The 23,430-nt window shown below is 62.4% G+C and overlaps 2 protein-coding genes across 8 annotated transcripts in view; both read right to left on the bottom strand.

The window, feature by feature from the left end:
* ADAM8 (ADAM metallopeptidase domain 8) overlaps positions 1 to 8,509 on the bottom strand; it is a 15,622-nt gene extending 7,113 nt beyond the window's left edge. The window contains exons 1-18 of one of the 4 annotated variants that reach the window (XM_037804934.1): positions 8,176 to 8,509; positions 7,152 to 7,255; positions 6,068 to 6,144; positions 5,708 to 5,786; positions 5,562 to 5,638; positions 5,085 to 5,274; positions 4,769 to 4,831; positions 4,620 to 4,688; positions 4,160 to 4,329; positions 3,934 to 4,015; positions 3,612 to 3,760; positions 3,233 to 3,410; positions 2,638 to 2,727; positions 2,350 to 2,539; positions 1,859 to 1,946; positions 1,572 to 1,734; positions 1,313 to 1,390; positions 197 to 281 (exon numbers count right to left, since the gene is read on the bottom strand). In XM_037804934.1, coding sequence (XP_037660862.1) covers positions 197 to 281; positions 1,313 to 1,390; positions 1,572 to 1,734; positions 1,859 to 1,946; positions 2,350 to 2,539; positions 2,638 to 2,727; positions 3,233 to 3,410; positions 3,612 to 3,760; positions 3,934 to 4,015; positions 4,160 to 4,329; positions 4,620 to 4,688; positions 4,769 to 4,831; positions 5,085 to 5,274; positions 5,562 to 5,638; positions 5,708 to 5,786; positions 6,068 to 6,144; positions 7,152 to 7,255; positions 8,176 to 8,482 — 2,239 coding nt within the window. In that variant the 5' untranslated portion in view covers positions 8,483 to 8,509. Of the gene's footprint in view, positions 1 to 196; positions 282 to 1,312; positions 1,391 to 1,571; positions 1,735 to 1,858; positions 1,947 to 2,349; positions 2,540 to 2,637; positions 2,728 to 3,232; positions 3,411 to 3,611; positions 3,761 to 3,933; positions 4,016 to 4,159; positions 4,330 to 4,619; positions 4,689 to 4,768; positions 4,832 to 5,084; positions 5,275 to 5,561; positions 5,639 to 5,707; positions 5,787 to 6,067; positions 6,145 to 7,151 lie in introns of all 4 variants that reach the window. The other 3 variants (XM_037804935.1, XM_037804933.1, XR_005211964.1) reach the window with 3 other exon arrangements.
* A 3,080-nt stretch (positions 8,510 to 11,589) lies between these two features.
* Positions 11,590 to 23,430, bottom strand: part of TUBGCP2 (tubulin gamma complex associated protein 2) — a 27,673-nt gene continuing 15,832 nt past the window's right edge. For all 4 annotated transcript variants that reach the window (XM_037804392.1, XM_037804391.1, XM_037804394.1 and 1 more), the window contains 13 exons: positions 21,776 to 21,983; positions 21,264 to 21,463; positions 20,797 to 20,986; positions 19,922 to 20,067; positions 18,720 to 18,900; positions 17,548 to 17,728; positions 16,026 to 16,198; positions 15,649 to 15,777; positions 14,871 to 14,991; positions 14,247 to 14,390; positions 13,455 to 13,583; positions 12,634 to 12,797; positions 11,590 to 11,920 (listed from right to left, as the gene is read on the bottom strand). In XM_037804392.1, coding sequence (XP_037660320.1) covers positions 11,785 to 11,920; positions 12,634 to 12,797; positions 13,455 to 13,583; positions 14,247 to 14,390; positions 14,871 to 14,991; positions 15,649 to 15,777; positions 16,026 to 16,198; positions 17,548 to 17,728; positions 18,720 to 18,900; positions 19,922 to 20,067; positions 20,797 to 20,986; positions 21,264 to 21,463; positions 21,776 to 21,983 — 2,102 coding nt within the window. In that variant the 3' untranslated portion in view covers positions 11,590 to 11,784. The remainder of the gene's footprint in view (positions 11,921 to 12,633; positions 12,798 to 13,454; positions 13,584 to 14,246; positions 14,391 to 14,870; positions 14,992 to 15,648; positions 15,778 to 16,025; positions 16,199 to 17,547; positions 17,729 to 18,719; positions 18,901 to 19,921; positions 20,068 to 20,796; positions 20,987 to 21,263; positions 21,464 to 21,775; positions 21,984 to 23,430) is intronic.

The following is a 23,430-nucleotide window of genomic DNA, read 5'->3' as shown; positions in this document are numbered from 1 at the left end:
GAGGACTGGGAGGACGAGGGAGCTGCTGTCACCCCCACATGGTGGGGGGCACAGGCGCCTGGGGCTGCCCTGGGCACCGACCTGAGGCCCCGAGTGCCATCTTTAAGGACAGCTCCTGGGCAGGGTGCCCACCTCGGCCCTCTCAGCCACCCATGAAGATGTAGGACCTTGTTGGGGCACCTGGGCGGGGCCCTACCTGCCTGCACGTTGCCCAGCAGCTCGGCACAGTGGGGCGGGGCCCAGCCCTGGCGGCAGTGGCACTGGCTCTTGTGGTTGCACACCTGCGGGGGGCAGCTGTCAGGGGGTGGGGCTAGGCGGGCACACCTGCTGCCACAGCATCTCGGAAGGCCAGGCCCACGGTTCTGTTTGGCCATTCCCCAGCAAGGGACCGCGGGACCCGGGCCTGGCCCTCCCCACACTCGAGGCCCCAAGGCAGCGAGGCAACACTCCCACGGTGCAGCTGCCCTGCGCTGGGCCCGCCCACGAGGGGCTTCGCTGAGACCCCTGCAGACTGGTGAGGGCTGGGGCTGGCACCAGACCCTCGGCTCCTGTGTCCGGCTGCCCCCTCCCCACAGCGGCACCCTCAACTCGCCGAAAACAGCAGCAGTCCGGGCTTGACTCTGGGGAGGAGCCCTGGCCTCGGGGGCCGCTGTCAGTGGGTGTGGCCCACCCTGAGGCCCGAGTGCAGCCCTGTAGGACATCCAGCAGCCAGCACCCCCCTCCCCAAGACCCGAGGCCACTGAGACGAGGCCCTGCCTCCCGGTAGCTGCTCTCGGGGCCGCACCCAGGCCCTCCCTGCATCGGGGGCTCAGGAGGGAAGTTCCAGACCCTCGTCTCTTCTCCCCAGAGCAGGACGTGGACTCCGGAGGACAGAGGGGACCTGCCTCGCCTCAAAGTAATGATGCTCCAAGCACGTTTCAAATCGGGCCCCTGGGTTCCTGCCGTTCCACTGGGAACCCAGAGCATGCAGTGTGTGCGAGAGGTGAGCGAGTGTGCAGGTGAGCACGTATGGGTGGTGGGGGCTGGGGCTGCACTGCTCTAACAGGGCAGGCGGTGGGGGACCTTGTGGTGGGTGGGGACAGGGGGGGCCCTGCAGCGGGTGGGTGCTCCCACCGACCAGCTCCAGGACCACCCGGGCCTCAGTCCCATGCGACAGCCAAGATCCCCTCTGGCTCTGGCCCGAGCTGGCCTGGGGAGTCGGGTGCCCAGACACTCCCGGTGCTGCCTGTGCCCGAGGCTGAGGACGGGCGAGCCCACAGCTCTCCCTACACCGGGGCCAGGGTGGGGGCGCCATCTCAGGGCCCAGACGTACCCCGTGGCCGCTGCACTTGGCGGAGCAGTTTTGGGATCGGTAAACGTGGAGGTTCTCGCAGTGTCCTCTCCAGCAGACCTGGACAGTGGGATGGGGTGGGGTGGGGTCTCCTTAGGCACCCATCATTGGGAGTGGGGGCACAGGGTGTGCTCTGAGCGGTCGGCCCTGCCCCCAGACACCTCACCCAGGTGGGTGCACCCCAGGGCCCCCCATAGACCCCACGTAGCTACTCAGGAGATCCCCAGGGCCCAGCACTCACCTTCTGCTCCCCACACCGGGTGCCGTCCGGCACCGCCTCGTACGCGGTGCTGGTTTCCGTGAGGAGAGCGCTGCAATGGGCCTGGGGCAAGGAGAAGCTGCAGGACCTCCGTTCCAGAGGCTTCTGTCCCCCCTCGCAGTACAGGACCCCGCATTTGTTGGTCCTGTGGATAGAGGGACACAGTGTGGTGCTGCTCTGTGGGGGCACTGCCCAGGGCCGCTGGAGGTGGCCGGTCCCCCAGGAGCCCCTGGCCAGGGGAGCAGCCCCCTCCCATAAGGCAGGCGGACCTCGGGCCAGCCCCCAGCGTCTGGCTTGAGATGGTGCAGCCCAGCGACAGGCTGTAGGTGGAGCAGATCTCTGCAGCGCCCCGCGTACCTGGGGGTGGGAGCGGGAAGCGGGTCAGCAGGCCCATGGCAGGTCAGAGGGTGCGCCCCAGCCACTGCCCCACCTGGCCCTCACCTGGCCTTCACCTGCCCCCACCTGCTCCCACCTGGCCTTACCTGCCCTCACCTGGCCTTTACTTACCCCCACCTGGCCTCACCTGGCCTTACCTGCCACCACCTGGCCCTCACCTGCCCCTACCTGGCCCCCATCTGCCCCCACCTGGCCTCACCTAGCCCTCACCTGCCCCTACCTGGCCCCTATCTGCCCTCACTTGCCCCCATCTGCCTCCACCTGGCCTCACCTGGCCCTCACTTGCCCCCACCTGGCCTCACTTGCTCCCACCTGGCCTCACCTGGCCCTCACCTGCCCACACCTGGCCCTCACTTGCCCTCACCTGGTCCCCACAGTTCCTGGCAGCGCTGGGCCAGAGTGGGGCAGCGTCCGTCGTAGCAGTAGCCCTCGGGGCAGGGCCATCCGTTCTCCTGGAAGACGTCCTCGGGGCACACGGGCCCCCGGCCGTCGCAGTACTCCTCCAGGTCGCAGCTGTCCTTGGCGGGGCGGCACAGTGCGCCAGCCGGCCTCACCTGCCCAGACGCAAGGGGGTTCGTCGTAGCCCCAGCATGCCCACGCGGCCGCGGTGCCACCTCCCACCTCAGGGCCCACCCACAGGCCCCGGGCTCACCTGGCAGCCATGGCAGCAGGCGCCGTGGGCACACTCGGCCCCCTTGGCCAGCCGGCAGGAGGTGGCATTGCAGCAGGGGTCCCGGCACGCCTGGGGGGGTGTGTGGGGTCTGTGAGGGTGGGGGTGGCCAGGACCCTCCTGCAGGGCTGGCCCAGCTCTGCTTGGGGCCCCCACCCGGCGAGGCCTGGGGTTCTCCAGCAGCGCTCGGAGGGGGATGCCATCCCCTGGGGACAGGTAAACTGTGGCCTGGCCTCTGCTTGGTGCAGCAGTGTGATGTGGGGCAGGGTGGGGGAGGGTGAGGTGGGGTGGGGGTCCGGCCTGCCCAATGCTGGCTGGGCCCGAGAAAAGCTGGAGCCCGGGGGCTGACCCCTGACCCCTGACCCCCGACCCCAGGCCAGCCCCCAGGAGCGAGGGGTGGGGCTCTAGGCAGCCTCGACCCGGCCCAGAGCCCGCTCGGTGGCCCTGCCAGAGAGAAGGCCGCCTGCGCTGACAGAGGGGGCCGGGCTGGTAGGTCCCGGCCACCCTGGTGCTGCCACAAGGGACCCCCGTGGGCGCCAGGAAGAGGGACCTCAGGGGGCCGCGTGGGCGGGCGCACCTGGGGCGAGCCGCAGTCACACTGCTCCCCGCGCTCCAGGAACCCGTTCCCGCACACGGGGTCGCTAACCAGCCGCGTGGGGTCGGGGGCGTTCTCCAGGCAGCCGGCCTGGGGCTTCTCCACGAACATCTCCAGGTCCCCCACGCTGCAGCGGCTGAACGCCTTGGGGAACACGATGCTGCGAGGGGAGGGGGTTGCTGTCAGCAGCAGGTGCTGGGTGGGGGAGGGGGAGGGAGTAGGGGGAGGGGAGGCTGTGGGGGGGCCGCCTGTGGGGGGTGAGTGGGGAGGGAGCAGTGGGGGGTTGAGAGGGGAGGGTGTGGGGTCCCTCCTGGGGCAGGGGGAGGAGCTGTGTGGCCCCCGGCGCAGAGCCCAGCCTCACCTGAGGCTGCTGGCCATGACACAGCCGCCCTGGCTCCCGGGCACGGCGCAGTAGCAGCCGGGGATGTTGTCGTCGTGGTCCAGGCCCAGGTTGTGGCCCATCTCGTGCGCCAGGGTGGATGCCACGCCCACGGGGCTCTCGCTGTGGTCCTGGGGGAGGGGCTGCATCACCATCTCCTGATCCCCCCGTATCTTACAATGTAAGAACACTTGTTTCCACCCCAGCCCGGAACCCGGTTTCTGGGGCCCCTCGCCCGTGCTCCAGCTCAGCTCCACGACCGCCCACCCGGCCAGGGGACCACTGGCAGAACCTCTCCTCGCACCTGGTTCACAGCCCCGGAGCCTCGGCCACACATCGTGGCCACCTTGGCCAGCCCCACAGTGCTGCCAGCGAAATCGACGCCCCTGGAAAATCAACACTCGTGGAGGCCCCGGGCGGCCTTGGTGCCCCCCGGACCCTCCCACCTTCCTCTGGCCACGTCCCTCTAAACGCCCCACCGTGGGGTCAGGCAGGTCCCCCCCCCACACCCCAGGTGCCCACCCACTCACGTGATGAGCTGCACGTTGTCGTGCTGGTGCCGGCCGACCAGGTTTGTCGCCCGCCAGTCCAGGAATCCATCCAGGGTGACCTCGGCCGTTTCGCTGATGACGAACTTGTCCCTGTCATTCCACATCTCCAGGCCCACGAGTACCACGCGGAAGTTGAGCGCCTGGTAAAGCTGCAGGAGGACGGAATCCAACTCTGGCTCTGGGCATCCAGCTTGGGAAGTGGCTGGGCTGCTGTGGCCGGGGCTGGGGACCAAGCCAGCCCAGGAAACAGGACACTGCCCTGCACCCCCACCCCAGATGGCCTCTTCTCACCCCGGGAACTGCAGCCGCCCCCACCTGGGACAGTGCCTGGCTCCTGATGGGCCCGGGATGCCAAGGGCTCCTCAAAGCCCCTGCCAGGTGGGGCCCCGGGCAGCCCGTCCAGCGGGCCCCTGCGGAGCATGCAGGACACATCCCTCACCTTGTCCACGTGGTTCACCACCTCCAGCACCCGTCTGCGCACGGCATCGCGGCCGCCAGCCCGCCAGAACTGAGGGAGCAGACTCTCAGCCTGGACCTGGGGCGGTCACCACCCTGCCCCTCCCCACAGACCACTGCTCAACCCCTCACCTCTGTCCTGTCTGTGACCACATACAGCTCCACGTAGCGGGTCTCTCGGGACAGTGGCTGGCTCTGGGAGTGGGCAACAAGAAGCTGTGAGCCCCAGACCCAGCCCGACTGTCCTTGGCCCCGGTCACCACCCACTGACCGCGCCAGGGAGACCAGGAGGCTCCAGGCCACCCCACGGGGCCCTGCTCAGCGTGGGGCAGGGTCACCTGGGCCCCCGTGCAGGCTAAGGAGCCATTTCTGCAGCTGCCAGGTGAGACTCCAGGATGTGGGGATGGCTCAGGGATGCACAGGCCCTGTGCCAACGTGGGGACCTCACCCGGGGCTGAGGCCTAAAGGCCGCCGCGATCCGAGGCCCCAGGACGGCCTCCAGGCTCGTGTGGCTGACGCCGCAGGTCCCGGCCTTCTGCCGCAGGTGCTCCGCCTGGTAGAGGGCGTGCTGCCCCTCCTCTCCACCCCCGTCCAGGGGCTCGATCAGGTGGACGGCCGAGCCGACCTGTAAGAAGCCCCTGAGAACGGGGGGCAGGAGCACAGTGGCTATGAGTGAGCACCCCACCCCCAGGGGATGGCAGCCCCTGGCAGGACAGGAGATCCCCCACTGCACTGTGCTCTGCCAACCCCCAGGACCCCTGTGGGTGCAGGTGGGTGGGCCCGGATGGGCCGTGCCTCCTTGGGTGTGGCAGGGCCACTATTCTAACAGTAGCCTGAACAGACCCCTCTGCACACTGGCCCAGTGCCCAGGTGTGGCCTTGGGCCTCCCCCACCCCCGGGCACACCCTGGATCTGCAGTGCCCACCTGAGGCCATCGCAGGTGCTGACGCTGGCGGCAGAGAGCTGGTGCCCCTCCACGTGGCCCTGGTAGAGGCAGTGGTCCTGTGGGAGAGGGGGGTGAGGGGCTGCACAGGCCCTCCCCGCGCTCCCCCCAGCCCCGCATGACCCTACCTGCTCCTGCAGCCGCTCTGTGACCTCCGAGCCGTTGGCGGCCGTGTAGGTCTCAGTGTAGCGCAGGCCCAGCAGGTCCCTGGAAGAGAGCCACTAGCTGCCCGGTCCCGTCTGCTGCCTGTGGCAAAGCCTGGCTGGTCCCAGAGGGCCCGGTCACCTCGGTAGGGAGGAGAGGCTGGCCAGGACGCCAGGACACAGGTGTGCTAGGGCGGGGCTGCTGGGGGTTGTCCTGGGGTGTGGGGTTGCTAAGTAGGGGTGCTGCGTATGGGTGCTGGGCAGGCGTGCCCAGGGGTTGTCCTGGAGAGGGTAGAGTGGCCTGTGCCATGGGCTTGGCCAGGTGGGACCTAAGCACCTGCTCACCTGTTCTTCCGCAGGTGCAGAGTGAAGCTGGACCCTTGCACCTCGAGCTGGTAGCTCACACTCTCCGGGTACAGGGCCTGGGCAGGGAGATGGGGGCAGGGTCCCGGGTCAGGGTCTTGCCGAGACCACATCCACCTCGAGCTGCCCCTCAGGCCCGGGTGGAAGCTGGGGCCGGGCTGGGCTGGAGGCGAGCAGGAGGTTGGATCCCCATGGGGAGCCCCACCCAGAGCCACACTGGCCTCCTCAGCCCTCCAGGCCTCAGTTTTTCCGTCCGTCCAGCGAGTGTCCAGTCGGCTCGGGCCCGCTGCCTGCTGGGGCCAGTGTTCGCCCCACCGCGGGGAGAGGCCACACTTCTGAGCAAGGGCAGCAGGCGGCTCTTCACTGGACCCCAAGGTCAGGACAGGCATGCCCACCCTCCCTCGAAGTGTACGTGTGCACACGCGCACCGACGTGTACACGCCCTCCCTCGAAACGCACATGTGCACACACGCACAGACGTGCACACTTGCCCCCGCACATGGGAGAATCCTGGGGCAGCCACCAGGTCCCTCTCTGTTCCCCAGCCCGGGGAATCCCAGCCCGTCCCAAGTGCCCCAAGGAAGTTGTGTCACACTAATGCACAGCACGCAGGCACGCAACACGCCCGCGGTGAGCCAGCCCTGGTGACAAAGAGGAATTCGGCTGATCAACCCTGAGCCCAGGGAAATGGGAGGGGCCTCGGGGCCCCGCTGCTGCTCCCCTCCCCCTCAGCTTCCAGCCTGGACCAGCAGGGGTCCTGATGGACAGATGGACCGACAGACAGACAGCCTAGGGCCCCAAAGCAGGACCCAGGGAGACCTGCAAGCCCCAGGGCGGCCCCGTGCCCTCCCTCCGGTGCACAGCAGGGGAAGGAAGAAGGTGAGGCGAGGGGGGTGGGGCGGCCCCGCAGCCACACCCAGGGACAGACTGAGCCGTCCGGGAAGCCCCCAGGGCTCTACCGAGCCCCACTTCTCCCAGAGCCCTCGGCCCCAAAGGACAGACCCCCCAAAGGCCCACCCTCACTGGGCCACCAGCGGCACCGAGTGCACCGAGCGGGCCGACTTACCGAGCCCGAGGGCAGCGCTCTGCGTGGCCGGGGTCCTGGCAGGCGCCGGGGCTGCACCACCTCGTACCGCTCCACGTGGGCCAAGGGGGGGCGGAAGGCCATCACTGCGGGAAGAGGAGGGTCAGCCAGGACCCCGGGGCAGCCCCTACCCCCGCCATGACCCGGCACAGGCCAGAGGGCCCACTGGGGTGGCCGCGAGCTCCACCCACACACGTCCCGGGACCCGGGAGACCGAGATCTGGACCCCAGCTGGCCCCAGCCGTTCCCGGAGGCTGCACTGATTCCCCCGGAGCCAGGTCCGGCCGCCCGGCTGGCACCCAGTGTCGACACGTTTTTCATCTCCTGGCGGGATGGGGGTGGAAAGGCCGGAGGGAGGGCCCGGCCGCCAGGGGCAGAGCTGACCTGGGATTTCGGGCCTTTGAGCGTCGCCGCGCCTGATTGGCCGTGGGGGTTCCAGGACCCGGGGGCTGTTCTCTCTTCCTCTTTTAAGACGGGAATGACGTCTCCGCATTGCCGTGAGGCAACCCGCAGAAGCCAGAGGTGGCCGGGAAACCCCCGCTCCACTTTCTGGAAGCCCAGGGCCAGCAGCCCACCCCAGCCTCCCCCAGGCGAGAGACCCTCCCCAGAGGGTGCAGAGGGGTGGGGCACCAGACACCCCAGGGCACCCCAGTTCCTCCTTCCCATTCACGGTTCACCCCTTCCCACTTCCTCGCCGGCCGAGAGGGTCCCAGAGCAAGGGGGCAGCCCCCCAGGTGCAGGTCAATACAGGGAGGAGCTGCTGGGCCCCGGCCAGCCTGAAACCCGTGCCTGGAAGCACCCAATGCCGCGACGCGCTCAGGGAAACGCCCGGCGAGCTGGCGCCCTCTTACAGTCCTTTTGAGGGTTCTGTCCGCCAGGCCACCCCAGCCCCAGCCCCTGCTGAACTTATCCCCAGGGCGCCCGGGTCCTAGCGAGCCCACCCCGCCCAGGCGCGGCGCCCCCGATGGCAGCTCCCTCGGACCCGACGGGCACCTGGGGCACTCACCCTGCAGCCAGAGTGCGCTGGGCAGCCAGAACACGAGGGCGTGCATGGCCTGGGGGAGCCGCGGACGGGACGGTCGGGCCCTGGGGGGGACTGGGGGCGGCAGCAGACGTCCTGCAGGCCGCGACTCCGCACGGGACACTTCTGGCCCCGGCCCTGCCCACCCCGCGGCTTTCACCCTGCGCTCCCGCCCCGGGCCCGGCCCGCAGCCAATCGGCCCCACAGACAGCCGAGGGGGCGGGGCGAGGCAGAGAGGGGCAGCTTGTGTGGCTACGCCCCTCGGCCGTCCCCTCCCCTCCACTTTCTCCATCCCGGAGCCCCGGGGCTACCCCCAGCTGACCTGTGCTCCGAAGGGCCCTCTTGCCTACAGCCCCCTCCCCAGCCATCCCTAGGAGTCTCAGACCGAAGCTGAGCGAGCATCGCTTCCTGCGGAAGGGGCTCTTGTGGGGAGCGCGGGTCCCCTGCGGGGCTACACACCCCTCGACGCTGGAGCGTCACCAACGCGGGCAGAGTCGATGAGGCAGCAATGGAGCAGCCCGGCTCCTGGCCCCTGCGGGGCTCTTTTCCACATTTGTGCGAGTGAGAAACTGAGGCCCTTAAGTCACCTCCAGGGTACAGGGGGTCTTCAGTGGGGCCCGGTCCTACCAATCCCAGCATTGACCCCTGGGCAGTGGCACCGGAGGAGCCTCCCTGGCCTTCCCCAGGGGCTTGGGGTGCTCCCTAGGCTCCTGTGCCCCCCACAGTCCCCATTCCACTTGTCCTGGGCACCTCCTGTGCCCAGGGTCCCTCTGTGTCCTCCTTGCAGCCCCTGGGAAGCCACTCTCATTCAGGGGCCAGGGCCAGAAAGCAGGAGGGGCCTGCCCCGGGTCAAAGGGCAAGTCTGAGCCTTCTGGATGGGGGGGTCCAAGCAGCCCAGTGACACGGCCAGGCAGCCAGCTGGTGGGCAAGGCAGGTCTCCAAGGGGGGGCTCTGCACCAAGGCCAGTGAGAGGGGACAGCGTGAAGGGGAACCCCCTCTTCTACATCTCCACACAGCAGATCTCCCTTCCCAGAGAAGACAGGACTCCAAGCACGCCCTGGGCACGAGGGATGGACTGGCCCGAGCTCAGGAGAGCTCGAGTCTGAGCTGGCAGGAAGTGATGGGCCAGGCGGGTGACAGAGGGGACACCTGAGAAGGGGAAGATGTGGCCCAGGAAGGAACTTGTGAAAGGCTCTTCCGGCAGGGCCAGGAAGGGTGGGGGACATGTGTCCCCCGACGTCCCCAAGCCGGGCCACACCATGGATGCATGGGCTGTGCCTGCCCTGGCCCTGTGGGAGGGGCTAGGCCCATGGGTGGGCCCCAGCCCAGGTGGTGGTCAGCACCGCACTCAGGGAGCACAGCCCCCCACCGAGGGCTGGTGCAGAGGCCACCTATCCCGCAGGCCGGGCCAAGGCCTGTAGCTCCCACATGGACGGACAAGGCCTGTCCACTCTCCGCTGAGGGGGTGGAGCCCCCAGGACCAGCCAGAGCCTGCAGCTCCCCCACTGTGGCACTGGCCACCGGGGAATCTCCCATTTTCTGAGGCTGCAGCCAAGCAGCTTTGACCTTCCCAGCCCATGGTGCCTGCACCACGTGGGCACAGGTGTGGGCAGAACCTGCAGGCTGGCAGCCAACCCACATTCTCCCCAGACCAAACTGGCCCCTTGGAGCACCAGGCCTCAGCACCTACCACCAGGGGACAGGGCTCTCCTTCCAGCCTGACTCTTCTGCAGGTGCAGGAAGGATGGCCGGCCAGCCAGCCAGCCAGCCACTGCTGCCTCCACTCAGCGCTTCCACATGCCTGCCCAAGGATGCCCAGGGGGGCGCCCGGCCTCAAGGGGAGAGAGCAGAGAAAGGGCCAGACTGGGGCAGGGGGCAGGGGGCAGGGGGCAGGGACTACCAGGAGGTCGACGTTCAAGGGCTGTGGTGAGCAATGGGCTGGGAGCTGGGCCACAGCCCCGCGAGCTGCAAGGACAGCAGACCCGTCTCCCCTGAAGTGGCATCAGGTAGGGCGAAAGGGGGGAGGGGTTGGCTGGGACGCTGAGGAGCCCATCTGAGGTGACCCCCTCTGCTGCAGGCCCTGCCTCTGCCTGGACCCCAAGGAGTGCCCCGGCTGGCAGAAGCAGCAGGGGACCTGGGTCTGAGCAGGTCCAGGCGTCAGCTGGTCTGTCTTGAGTTTATATGCGTGGAATTGTGTTCTAGAATACTGCCACGTAAACCAAAAACTCTCCTAGGAACTGTTCCTCGTCCTTAGCCAGGTGCTGCATGTCCCCTGAGAGCCGAGAACACATGTCCTCCAAATGCAGAACCGGAGGGAAAAGCCGCACTGCAAGCGTGTCAGCCTCAGCGAGCTGACCCAGCTGGTGGGCAGGAAGCTTCTCTGATAGGACAACAGGGCCACATGGTCAGAAGCCCCCTGGCTGTGCAGGGAGCCCCCCAAGTGCCTCTTATTGACCCCCACTGCCCAGAGACCAGAACCAGGAACACAGGCTTCCTGGGCCTCTAAGCAAAGCCAAGGACCCTGAGCTGGGGGCCGGTAGGTGCCGTCCTCTCGCACACAGGGGTTTGCACAGCAGTGACGATGGTGTGGGGCAGGCGAAAGTGTCTACTCGCTGGCCAAACTGCACGTGCTGTAGACCAGGAGAGGAGACGGCTTCTGGCTCAGCCCAGCCCCAACTCCACCTTGGTGCTGAGTCTCCCCGTGCCCTCGGCCCAGGCAGCTTCCTCACCCACCCACACCCAGAGCCCCTGTGAAGAGTGGTGCTGAAAACAGCGCATGTGGGCTCAGCAGAAAGGGACAGGCTCGGCTGGGTGAGCCGGTGGCAGAAGCAGTCCGCCCAGCCCCAGGGGGCAGAGTCCAAGGGGCCCAGATCACGCCAGAAAACAACACGACCACTGCCAGCTCCTACCTGCTGGGTGAGCGCTGTGTGATGGGGTGCAGCCCAAGCCCGAGGGGGCCTGGCTCTGGGGCGGGGGGCTCCTGGGCACAGGGTGCACCCAGGACTAGAGGTAGATGTGGCCGAGGCAGAGACCGGCCTGTCACCTGACAAGTGAAGAAACCTGTCCATGGTGGGCAGAGGAAAGGGCCTCGAGGCGAAGCCCTGCCCAGGCTGGCTGACCCCACCCCTCTGCCGGCCGTGGCTGCGCCCCTGCAGGAACCAGGCGCTACCCCGAGACGACATGCCAGGAGCCTCTGGTTTACCTGGGGGGGACCAGTGTCACGTAGGGGCCCCTGGGAGGCACCTTCACCCGTCCCTGTCTCGGACACTCACACACCACGTGTCTCCATGTGCTCTGCGCTTGAGGCAGAAACACCAAAGCAAAGCAAGTTCTTAGAGCAGCCAGATGAGCCGAGGCAGAGACGAGCACGTCAGGAAGGAGCAAGAGGGAGACGACAGCTGGGACGGGACTCTGTTTAATGGGAGCACCACGCGTGTGCCTGCACGCACACACACACACACACACATACACAAAGGGGGTGATGAAAAACTCAGAACTTGTTTACACCCCGAGGCCTCCTGGCCACCATAGTGTCCCCCACCTCGGTTGCGGAAGCCCAGGGGAGGGTGCGGGATGCGAGGGGCAGCCGTGGGCTCACTGCGCAGGGACCGCGACCCTGGGCACTGGCGCCGGAGCCCCGCGCGGGCTGGGTCCCGGGGGGGCGGCCTTCTGGTTCCTCTCCGCCGACAGGCGCTCCAGACGCTCCGTGTAGAAGCCGTTGAAATCCAGCCTGTGGGGGAGGGGAGCAGGCCCAGCGCCCTTCCTGGGGCACAATTCAGCCTGGGCTGCATGACGCTACAAGTGTTGGGGTAGCGGCGGGGGTCACGAGGCAGCAGGCAGCCAGGGCAGCCCCTGCCCAGAGCCTTCACCGCTCTTAAGCGACCCTGAGGCTGGAACTTAAACATGCGACACGGGAACGAAAGCAAAACCCCCCAAATCCGAGAGGACACATCTGGGTACAAATGCGCCCCAGGGTCCCAGCCATCGGGTCAGAGCCCACCACGCAAAGCACCCCCTTCCCGCCCCTGCCCCACTGCTTCACCCCAAGGAGCCCCTCGGTCAACCCCTGTGCTCCCACTGCTCTCGGCTGGGGCAGGCCCTCAACAGGGGAGCCCCTTTTCCAAATGAAATGGGGAGCACAGGAAGCCCTTCAGGTCCAGCCGTCGGCCTCTGGCCCCCACTGCAGCCTCCCCTTCATGACCGTGATGTCCCGTGGATGAGAAAAGCTGAGCCTGAAATCGGGGGACCCCTCCCAGTACTGTCTGGTCCCCAGGGGCTTCCTAAGTGCTGATGGGGCGACTGGGGGAGGGTGTGGGGTGCTGGGAGGTGAGGCGCCCTGCCCCCCAAGGGTGAAGGTGGAAGTGGGGAGAGCCAAGGCTGAGCCAGGCGACTGCGGTCACTCAGGCCGTGGGGGGCAGGGTCTCGCTTTGGCACCAGCCCTACCTGGAGATGACGCTGGCCACGGCGTGCTCGCAGTCACTGGTGCTGTACACGCTGAGCCGCGCCAGGAGGTCGAGCAGGTGCGCCGAGAAGTTCTTATCGAACTTGCTGATGGTCGCCTCGAAGCCCGAAGCTAACTGGGGCGTGTCCACGTGCTCGGCCAGGCACTGAAAGGAAAGGAAAGCCGCCGGCCCTGCAGATCCACTCGGTCCAGCCCATCCGCAGCACACTGTTTCGCACAGCTTGTTTCCTTTCTCATCCTTTTTGTTGTTGTTGTTAATTTAATCTAACTCGAGAAACAGGATCCTGGAACTTTTCCCATGATACAAGGTGAGAAGTTAGGGTATCACAAAAGATGCCCGAGACTCTGAACCTTTGTGTGATGAGGACCCTCTTGCCCACACACAGTGGCGGGAGATTTTTCCAGGTCTCACTAAAAAAAGTGAAGGTCAAGAGTCAGAGGGCGGGCACAGCTTGGTGTTTCCTTACCCTACACCAGGTTCCTCCTGGGTTCTCCTCTGCACAAGGAAGGAACGTGCCCTTTTGAGCCCCCACACTCCCGGGTGCGCTCTGCCCCCGTCAGCAGCTCCAGGTGGGAATGAGGGCAGGGCCACACCTGGTGCCCGCTCCCCCCAGGGACCCTGGGGCCTGCACTCAGCTGTGCCTGTCCTCGGGCCGGACAGAGCCGAGAGCCGCTGACTGCCCCGACCCAGGACTGGCCGTGATGCTGCTGACAGCGCCCGGAGGGGCTGGGGCAGGACCCGCTCCCAGCCCTGCCATCGTAGCGGCCACCAAGAGGGCCTCTCTGGGCTGCCCCCAAGCACCTTCTTGGCGAGTCTCTTCCTGGTGCTCTCCTCGGCCCGCTCAGCCTCCGTGGGTGGCCCCAGCATCGTCCCATGCTCCAGTGTCAGGCGGCCCAGTTCACTGTCCAGTTTCATGCTCTGGGTAAACCTCTGGGTGGGGGCAGGGGGCGTGGGAAACACTGTCAGGTCTGACCCCGGAGGCCCGATCCGCAGGGGCGCGTCTGAGGGACATGCGGCACTTGGCCGTGCCCTGGAATTACAAACCACCTTTCAGAGCGCTCGGACGAGGGTTTCTAACCTCACAGCTTCTTTTCACAGTCTCTCACCTGTTCGGGAACCTCCCACGGCTCGACATGTCTGCAATCTGGTTCACCCGCCCCACCCCACTCCACCCCTGTAACTGCCTCCATCACCCCCTTCCGCCTCTGGGTGCCCCTCCTCCCAACACTGCTCCACTAACCCCAGCTGACCCCAAGGGCACCTCTTTCTGGCCACCTGTGACACGTATCTTCTGTACCACAGTTTTTGAGCAACTGCTTATGACAGATGCCAAATACTCTACTGAACTGAATAACTCCAGTCCTGACAAAACGAGAACACAAGGCGTTCAGAAAACAGACTGGACACACACAATAGGACCCAGCCAGGACAGAAACCCTGGGGGGCGGGGGGCTGGCAGCTGGGCGGGCCCCACTCATCGGACGAAGCAGGGAGGCTCAGAAGATCCAGGCGCCCTGGTCAACACGCAGACAAGCAGCCCCCTGCCTGCCCCCCAGCACCCCCCATACGCTGCCCTCAGCCCCCGGTGTGCACCTGCATGCAGTTGGTGAACATGACGCACACGGACATGAGCTTCGAGAAGACCTTCAGCAGCTCGGGGTTGGTCAGCATGCAGTCCTTGAGGCAGTTGTCCAGGAAGCTCGTGTGGTGGCCCAGGACGTCGTCGATGTTGGAGGCCTGCGAAGGAGCATGCTGATGCAGGCCCGGCCCACTGGGGCCCAGCAGCTTCTCTCGAGTACATGTCGGCTGCAGCAGGTTTTGCACTCATGTATTCAGGTCTGGCTTTCTATGCTCCTGTCTGGTTTCAAGGTTTTAAAAGCTGCTGTGGCCTTTGCAGGGGAAACTTCAAAATATCCCTGAAAGAAAATAATACTGAACACGCCACAAAAGCTCTGACGTGTGCAGTGGGAAGAAGTCTGCTTGCCCTCTTTCTCACACAAGAAGCTGCTCTCTGCACACACGCAGAGGCTTTGACTTCTCGTCCTCGCAGAGATGTGTGGTGCCTCCGCTCCTCTCCAACAGGCAGCCCTGTCAGGCGGAGCGTGCAGCCCTCGTCCCCCTCATGCTGAAGCTGCGCCTTGCTCTCCGAGGACCCCATGTGTAAAACATGGCCTGGGTGGCAACTTTCGCATCCCAAGACATGACACCACGACTTACGGATCTCAGATTCTTCTCCAGAACGTGCCAGGTGGGCTCCATCACCTCAAACATCATGTAGTACTGAATATTCTGGACAAAATTCAGCATCCGCTGCCGCAGAGTGAAGGCACCAGCAAACCTAAGGGTGCACAGGGGACGGTCACAGGGGCCAGCGCCGAGAGCCAGCAGCTCTAGGGAGGCAGGACACCCTCTCCTGGACCAGGGTGGGTGCTGACGGGATCCATGGCTCGGTACCGTCTCCGCACAGCATATCAGATGTGAGAAAGCCGAGCAATGGTGAAGGCATGACATAAACGAGCAGGGACCCCGCCAGGGCTGGGGATGGCCACCCCCACTGAGAACACAGCTCCCCTCGCCCTCTGCCTCCCCACAGCCCTGCAAGGGCACGAATGACCAGATCAACCGCAGAGGCCAGTGGGGACCTTCACCAGGAACTACCCCACAGCTGTGCAGCCCACTTTCTGTGCCTTCCTCCAAAGGATTCTTTGAAAGTCTCAGCAGTCCACCGCATCGTCAAATGTCACTTCATGTCACAGACTGATGCACTAAGTGATGCACTGTGCGAGCACCGCACCGCCCCTCCCGCCCTGGTGCCCACAGGGAGGCCAGTGCTTCCCTCGCCCGGGCAGGGCTGCGAAGAGTGTGGGGAGCAGAGCTGCGTCCCTTGTGTGCTGCCAGCCTGCCGCTGCCTGAACCCTGACAAGGGGCAGATTTAAGAGACTGTTTCTCAATGGTGTGAGATGTAAAGCCTTCCTACTTCGAGGGAAGCACATACCACTTTGCAGAGTGTAAAGAGCACTGTTTGGCGGTTTTGTTGCTGATCCAAACGTTGCACAGCTGCCGCTCCACGTGCTTACAGTAGAACATGTGTCTGAAGAGCATCTGGTAGCGCGTCAAGGCTTTCCTGAGGAGGGAGCACAAGGCTGAGCCGGCCCCGCAGTCGGCACGGATGAGGTCCGCGCCGTCCCGGCTACAACAGGCGCTTCTCGCACTGGGCACCAGAGGGCCTGCACAGTACCTGCCGCGCTCGCAAGGACACAGAGCTTCCTCAAATTCTCTGTAGAATGAGGCACATACAATTCCCTTTTCCCAACAAACCCGCAAAAAGACACATTAAGAGCCACCTGTGCAGCTGGCACGGCCAACCCCCACCTGTTGATAATGAGTGACAGGGGCCACTTGACCACGTAGTCAAAAGAGAAGGCCTCCAGGCCGCTGAGCGTGAGCTCCGTGGGGTCCGCGTGGACCATCGCCTTCTCCTGCTTGGTCTCTATGGCCAGGACACGCAGGAGCTGCGTGATCAGGTCGTGAGGCATCAGGTCGATCTGGCGGGGTGGTGGGGGGGGTTGGTGGTCCAATTTTGAGAGGAAAAGGTAATCTTGACCCCCCTCCCTGCCACAACTTGGGCTCATGAGGTGGGAAAACAAATAGAGGGCTGACAGAAGTTTCTCTAAGTACTGATTTCTAATATTGGAGCTGGCTTAAAAAACGAAACAATTACTAATAAATCTTAATCCAAAAAGTAAACCACTTCCCATTAAAGTAGAAAAAGAAAAACATGGATGAATTTTTAAAAAATTCTCCTGTTATGAAGTCATTTTAAAGAATGATGTAAACCAGAAACCACAAAGAAAATATAACATGAATCTGATCTCTTCAAGTGCCTCAGCTTTCGGTCAACCGAGAAGGCGGCACTGGACACCCCAGGCTGCCACCCCACTCTATCTTAGAACCAAGAGCAAAGCCGTCTTCCTCAGAACTGAAAACAGCTAAAGGGTTGCAGTACCTGGGAAAGTGCCAAATCAAGCAAAAGGCAGCTTTAACAGCAGTAGGGAAAGCCTGCGGCACCCTTTCAGGCCCCCCCCCCCCACAGCCTGGTGTGGAGCCGACTGAGAAAAATGGGACTTCGTCAAAACTTAAAAATTTTTGTGCATCAAAAGACTTCATCACAAAAGTGAAAAGACAATGTACAGAGTGGGAGAAAATATTTGGAATCCCTGTATCTGATAAGGGTTTGATATCAAGAATATATAAAGAAATCCTACATCTCAACAACAAAAAGACAAACAACCTTATTAAAAAATGGGGAGACTTGAATAAACATTTCTCCACCGAAGACATACAAATGGCTGAAATCCCATGAAAAGGGGCTCAGCATCATTAGCCATCAGGGAAATGCAAATCAAAACCACAGAGAGATACCATCTCACACCCACTAGAATGACCACTAGTAACCAAACAGAAAATAGCCCACATTGGCAAGGGCGTGGGTGAGCAGGAACCCTCAGCCACTGCGGGTGGGAATGTAAACGGGGCAGCCACTGGGGAGGACAGTCTGGTGGTTCCTCAGGAAGCTCAGCATTGAACTACCAGTGACCCGGCCATGCCACCACGGGGTACACACCCACAGGAAGGGACAACAGGCCTCGAGCAGCCACTGCACCTGCTAACTGCATGGCCCAGCCCCCACCCAGGCACCTGAGGGTCCAGGCTGGTTGTGCTCAGAGCTCAAGACCCCCAGGGCCTTGCCTGTGGTTCTGGCCTCAGCTACCATGACACCCAGGAGTCCTATGTGTCCAGCCCTCGTGGAAGCCCCTGCCCCACCTCCATGTCCTTTTGCTGGCTCCTGCCAAGTGCCGGTGTCTCGGCGTCTCTGGGGTTGGCGAGCACCCACCTTCAGGTCGTCCTTGAAGGGGTCTGTGTTGGCAGTGCTCATCCGCAGGGCCAGCTCCAGCAGGGCCTCCAGGCGGCTGGGCGTGATGTCGCCCACCGGCTTCCTCAGCTCCCCCTCAGTGAGGTCCATGAAGTGCACAAAGAAGTCGCCCTGGTCCATCAGGAAGTAGCGCTTGATGGACCTGGGCGCAGGTGGGAAAGGGGTGAGAGCTCACTGTGGCAAACCACACAGCCCAGCGTCCTCGGCTTGTGGGCAGCAGCGGCGGCTGCCGGGAGACCATGGTCTCCTCCGGGCACAGGTAGCCACAGCCCTGCCCGTGTTCACTTGGAAGAGCCGCCAATAAAGGGCTCCCAGGCAGGGTCTGTGAGGGGAGGCGACGCCAAAGGGGAGGGGCCCTGCGGGGGGGTGAGGAGGGGCAGCGGCCCCGGGCTTCTCTGTCAGTGACTGGCGTGCCACCAAAGCAGGGTCAGTAATGACCGTGCAGTGGGGGACACAAGTATGTGAGCTCCAAGTCGTGCTGCAATCTGGCAATGTTCCCACGGTTACAAAGACAAAGCAGAACTGCTAAAAGCAATTTTTCAATCTTGATGAAACCTTCCATAGTCATCCCTTCCACATCATAACTTTCCCCATCACAGTTTTGATATATCACGGGTTGGCATAAAAAATTAAATGGGAATTTTTTGGGGAGTTTTGGGAAGCCACAGACCACACAAAAAAGCCAGCAGAGATATACCACAGGCTGATAGTGAGTACCAGTAGGGAATTTCAAGTTATTTTTTTATGCGTCTTTTGTTACACATACACGATGTTCACTATTATTCTACTCAAATGTTTCATTTTTTAAAAAAATTTTCATATTTATTTAGCATTTTTAAATTTCTTTTTTATACAGCATTTTTGCTTAACATTGACTTAGATATAGACTATGCCCAAATACTTAACCCAAATTTAACAATAAGGTACTGTAAATACCCCGTAAGAGAAAAAGAAAAACTCAGACGCCTCTGGCATGAAGGGAGGCTAAAAGTTACGCAGATTTTCCAGACCGTGGGGGCGCCGCAGCCCTAACCACTGCGAGGTGGAAGGGATAACTGTGCCCTGGGTCGGGAGACGCTGGCAGCTCGTTTCCAGGGGGAGGGGCAGAACCAGCAGCCCCTAGGGAGACCCACCTGAGGTGGGCCAGCAGCTCCTGCTCCTCCAGCAGGAAGTCCAGCAGAACCCTGCTGGCATAGCTGAACGCCTGCTCGATCTGCTCCACATACGCCCGCTCCTTCAGGGTGTAGGTGACCTCCTTGGCCACTGGGCAGGTGACATCGCGGCCGCACTCTCGCACCACATTTAGATACTTTCCTAAAAAGAGATGAATAAGCAGATTAGGAATTTTATTATGCACACAATAAACCACAGGCCTGAAACCTCAGGTATCTTAATCCAAAAACTAGCTAACGGGGTGGAAACAGAGAAGACTGTACAGGAACAGCTGTAGAAAAATACGCATGTTACCTATAAAGGCCAGAGAGCAGTAACTGCCGCGACTGCTGAGCTACTTTATTTCCAGACCTTTTATCAAAAGCACAGATGTGCTCTCAAAAGAGCCTTGTGAGAACAGATTGCCAAACCATCACCCAAGCCTTTCCAAGACAGCTCCGCTCAGAGCTAAGGTGCTGCATCCCTAGCAATGCCGACCTGGTGACACACCAGCCCTGGATGTGGCTCTAAGTCAGGTTCCCAACCTATGTGACGGGGATGAAAGTGAAAACACCGCCAGCCTGGAAGGCACATGTCTGTGACCATTTTCACGTAGTCGTAACAGACAGCGGGAAGGCACCTGCAAGACAAGCTCCTCAGTCAGGGAACAAAATCGGGGTCAATGAGAGCTCGCAAGCATCCCACAAGCATCCCCTGGAACCCCTCAGAAAGCGCCTTTGTGAGCAGTGGCTCTTGCCGTGGACGTCGGCTGCCAAGGCCTAGCCTGACATTTTCTGGCCCGCCTGGGCCCTCTGTGGGCAGGGCTTTGCCAGGATGCACAGTCCCAGATTTGGGGGGAACAGGCTCGCCCATGCTGGGCCGGCACGACCGGGGACCCGAAGCAGCCAAGGGGACGAGAACTTCCTGGGCCGGGTGACGAGGGCTGCCATGCGCTGCTGCCCCTACAGCTGCCCATCAGTGTGCCACGGCCAGCACCTGTGCCCCAGACTCAGCGCTTAGTAAGCAGTCAGAGTGGTCACACCAGCCCTGTCTCCTCACGCTCGCCTGGCGCTTCTGACTCCCAGATACGCCGATGGGTTGAAAACAGAATCCGCCACGCGGCGGAGTCAGAGGCCCGCACTGCCCCTGGGCCATGGTGCCCTCCCTGCGGCACCTGCGCTACCTGTGCTGAGGATCTTGCCCGCCATCTTCTGCAGGAAGGCCGGGATGTGCTGCTGGACGACCGTGTACCGCTGGTCCCAGTACCTGTCGTTGTAATCCTCCTGGATCTTCTCCTTCCGCAGCTCGTGCTCCTCCACCATGAACTCGCTGTGCAACCACAAAGAGCGTTTCAGGCCCCAAGCCCGCTGGACGTGCCTCTTGCCAGCCTGTGGTGCCAACACATTTCTCAGGGGTTGCGGGGCTGGAAAGGGGTCATGGTAGAGGCGAGAAGGGGGCCCGCTGCTCTCGGCAAAGCTAACGGAAAGCAAAGGGAGCCTGTGTGCACGATGCTCTGGGAAGGCCGAGTGTAACCGCCAAAGTTCACTGCGAACTGTGGGTAAGAAAAGTCTACAGCTTCAGCGCGGGGCATTTGACCTGGGGTCTGCGAGAACGCAGGTCTGCCCATCCCTTACTGGATTTGAGCCCTTCCTTAAATCGTGAACGTGGGCAACAAACCACCCTTGTCAGGGCTCTTTTACACCACGTTTCCGTTGCTGCAAATACTTCAAGCACCAGCCACGAGAGGGCATTCCTGGTAAGCCCATCAGGCTGGCTGCTGTTCTTTGACTTGTTAATAAAGAAACCCATTTCTGTGTCACACATCTGCTTTTCTAACGGTTTTCTTGACAAGCATGTCTCAACATAAAACACACCCCTGTGACCTGGTGGTGTACTTTATTTTATGGACTGGAGGGCTGAGAGCCCCAACTGAAGGCTGTCTCGGTCCCCTCCCACAGAAGCAGGAATGGACGCCTCCTCAGCCCCCCTCGGCCAGCAGCAGACCAGCTGCAGGGGGCGTCCACTTAGGGCCATGCCCACCTGCCCTCTGGCGCCTACCTGTAGGGGTCATTGATCACCCCTCGATAGATCCACCTCTCCAGGATCTCAAAGTAGGGCACGCTGGCTGCCTGGGTCAGGTACAGACACAGCTCCTGCGCCTGGCTGTCCCCCGTGTAGTTGAAGCTCCGGTCGTGGAGGAGGCTGAGGGTCGACCCCCCCAGGCACTCCCCTTTATCCACCGACGTGGCTGCGGGGAACAGGAAGGGCCCGCTCACTCCAGCTCCCTCAGAGCAGACGTGCAGGTAACGTCTCAGCTAGCCCTGGGCTTCTGACTGGGGCCAAGGGGCTTCTTTTTGTGGCGTATGCTCAACTGGAGAGCTGGAATCACCAGTTAAAACTTATGGGTAAAAATTTCCACAGCTTTCCTCCCGAAAATTAATGGACGTGGGCTCTGCCCTCCTGAGCTGGTGCTGGCCAGGGGTCCCCACACCTCCACCTGCTCTCAGGTCTACCCAGGTGGCTACCAAGGGAGGCCAGGATATCCAGCGTGCGCATGGTGGGCTGCACGTAGAACCAGAGCTTCTGCAGGGACAGCAGGCCTTGCCGCTGCAGCTGCTCCAGCTGCGTGACGAGGATCAGGTACTCCTTCACGAGCGTCCTCATGGCGGCCGCCAGGGCATGGTTGACCTGCCCGTACTCAAAGGAAGCCTTTTCCTCGATGAACCTACGAAAAAGAAATACGAAACTCCCTTGAGAGGACAGCTCCTTTCCAATGGGAGGTCAAATGTTCCGAATCCCCCCCTTAAACTTGCAAGCCCCTCGTTCCTGGAGGGAATGTCTGCTCCCAGGCCAGTCGGGACACCAGGAGCCGACTCACAGGGCCCCCACCCGGTGCCCCAGCCCCCAGAACTGTGTCTAATCAAAGCCGGGCTGTAGCCATGAGAGGCACTTTCTTGGAATGTGCACACGAGTAGCCTGTGCGGCCTCAGGAGGCGCAGCTGCGCGTGTCTGAGACAGGCCCGGCACAGGGTCCCACCTGGTCACCGTGGAGTAGCTGGCAGCCACCGGGAGAATGCGGGTCACCAGCTCCCTGACGGACAGGTCCAGGTTGGGGTCCACGAGGAAGGTCCGGCTCTGCCTCCCAGTGAGGGGCTGGGCCGTGATGTACCTGCCGTCCACACCCACCAGCACGTACAGCAGGTCCTCCACGATGGCGGCCTCCTGGGCGGCCAAGGGCAGCGAGCCTGGAAGGAGGGCACAGCCAGTGAGCCAGTGGCCCACGCGCCCTGCCCACGGCCCCTCCCTGGGCTCTGTGCTAAGTCACGTTCTTATGTGTATCCCTCCACGCTGTGTACCCAGCACTGATGGACACACCACAAGCAGGTGCCCCTGGTTCTGCTGGCCACGCCACGGCACTGCAGGCACAGATCCCAAACCGCCCCACCCCAGGAAGGCGTGCTGGGTGCAGAGCCGCAGCCGCTCAACAGCGAGCAGTGGGAATGCGGCCAGCCTACCAGTCATGCTAAGCAAAGCCTCCCTGGAGGAGGCGGAAATTTGACACTTACAAGGATAAGACCAGAATCTAAAATGCACTGCCAAGTTCAGGTGTACTTATGGCGTCAACAACTGCAACCTCATCAGTCTGGTTGACTCCAGGGCCAAAAAACAGTTTTTTTTAAAAAGATACCAGTTTAAATTTTAAGAAATGCAACAATTTCCGTCACACCCCAAAGCAGGCAGCGGCTTCCTCTGAAGATCGGCAGGTCCCCCAGAACGGTGTGGGCCACTGTACCCCATGCACCCTGGGCAGGTCCTGCCCCTCATAGCACGGAAGGGCCACGTCTGGGCCACCACCAGGAAAGGAGATCTGAGCAGCTCCTCACCAAAGGAGGGTGCGGCTGTGACATCACCCACTGTGCCAGTTTGAATGTATTACGTCCCCCAAATGCCATTATCTTTGATGTGATCTTGTGTGGGCAGATGTTATCAGTTTTGATTAGATTTCCTTGAGTGTTTCCATGGAGATGCGCCCTACGCAGCTGTGGGTGATGACTCTGATTGGATATTTCCATGGAGGCATGGCCCCGCCCATTTAGGGTGGGCCTTGATCAACGGAGCCATATAAATAAGCAGACGGGCAGAGGGAACTCAGTGCAGCTGTGAGTGACCTTTTGAAGAGGAGCTACAGCCAAGAGGGACACTTTCAAGAAAGCACAGGCGCTGCAGATGAAAGAGAGTTCAAAGACAGCTGTTGGAAGCAGACTCTTGCTCCGGAGAAGCTAAGAGAGGACAAATACCCCAAGTGCAACTGAGAGTGACATTTTTGAGGAACTGCAGCCTAGAGAGGAATGTCCTGGGAGAAAGCCATTTTGAAACCAGAACTTTGGAGCAGACGCCAGCCACGTGCCTTCCCAGCTAAAAGAGGTTTTCCGGACACCATTGGCCATCCTCCAGTGAAGGTACCCGATTGCTGATGTGTTACCTTGGACACTTTATGGCCTTAAGACTGTAACTGTGTAACCAAATAAATCCCCTTTTATAAAAGCCAATCCATCTCTGGTGTCTTGCACTCTGGCAGCATTAGCAAACTAGAACACCCACAAACCAGTGTTGGCCCCGATGGTGCCCGGGGGCCCACCTAGGGTGTCGCCCAGGTGAGGGGTGGATGGGGGTGATGCCCAGGTGAGGGGT

Source organism: Choloepus didactylus, chromosome 15, assembly GCF_015220235.1.
Source record: "Choloepus didactylus isolate mChoDid1 chromosome 15, mChoDid1.pri, whole genome shotgun sequence".
Classification (NCBI taxonomy): domain Eukaryota; kingdom Metazoa; phylum Chordata; class Mammalia; order Pilosa; family Megalonychidae; genus Choloepus; species Choloepus didactylus.
Note: the sequence above shows the minus strand (reverse complement) of the source record. Positions and strands in the feature narration are given on the sequence as shown.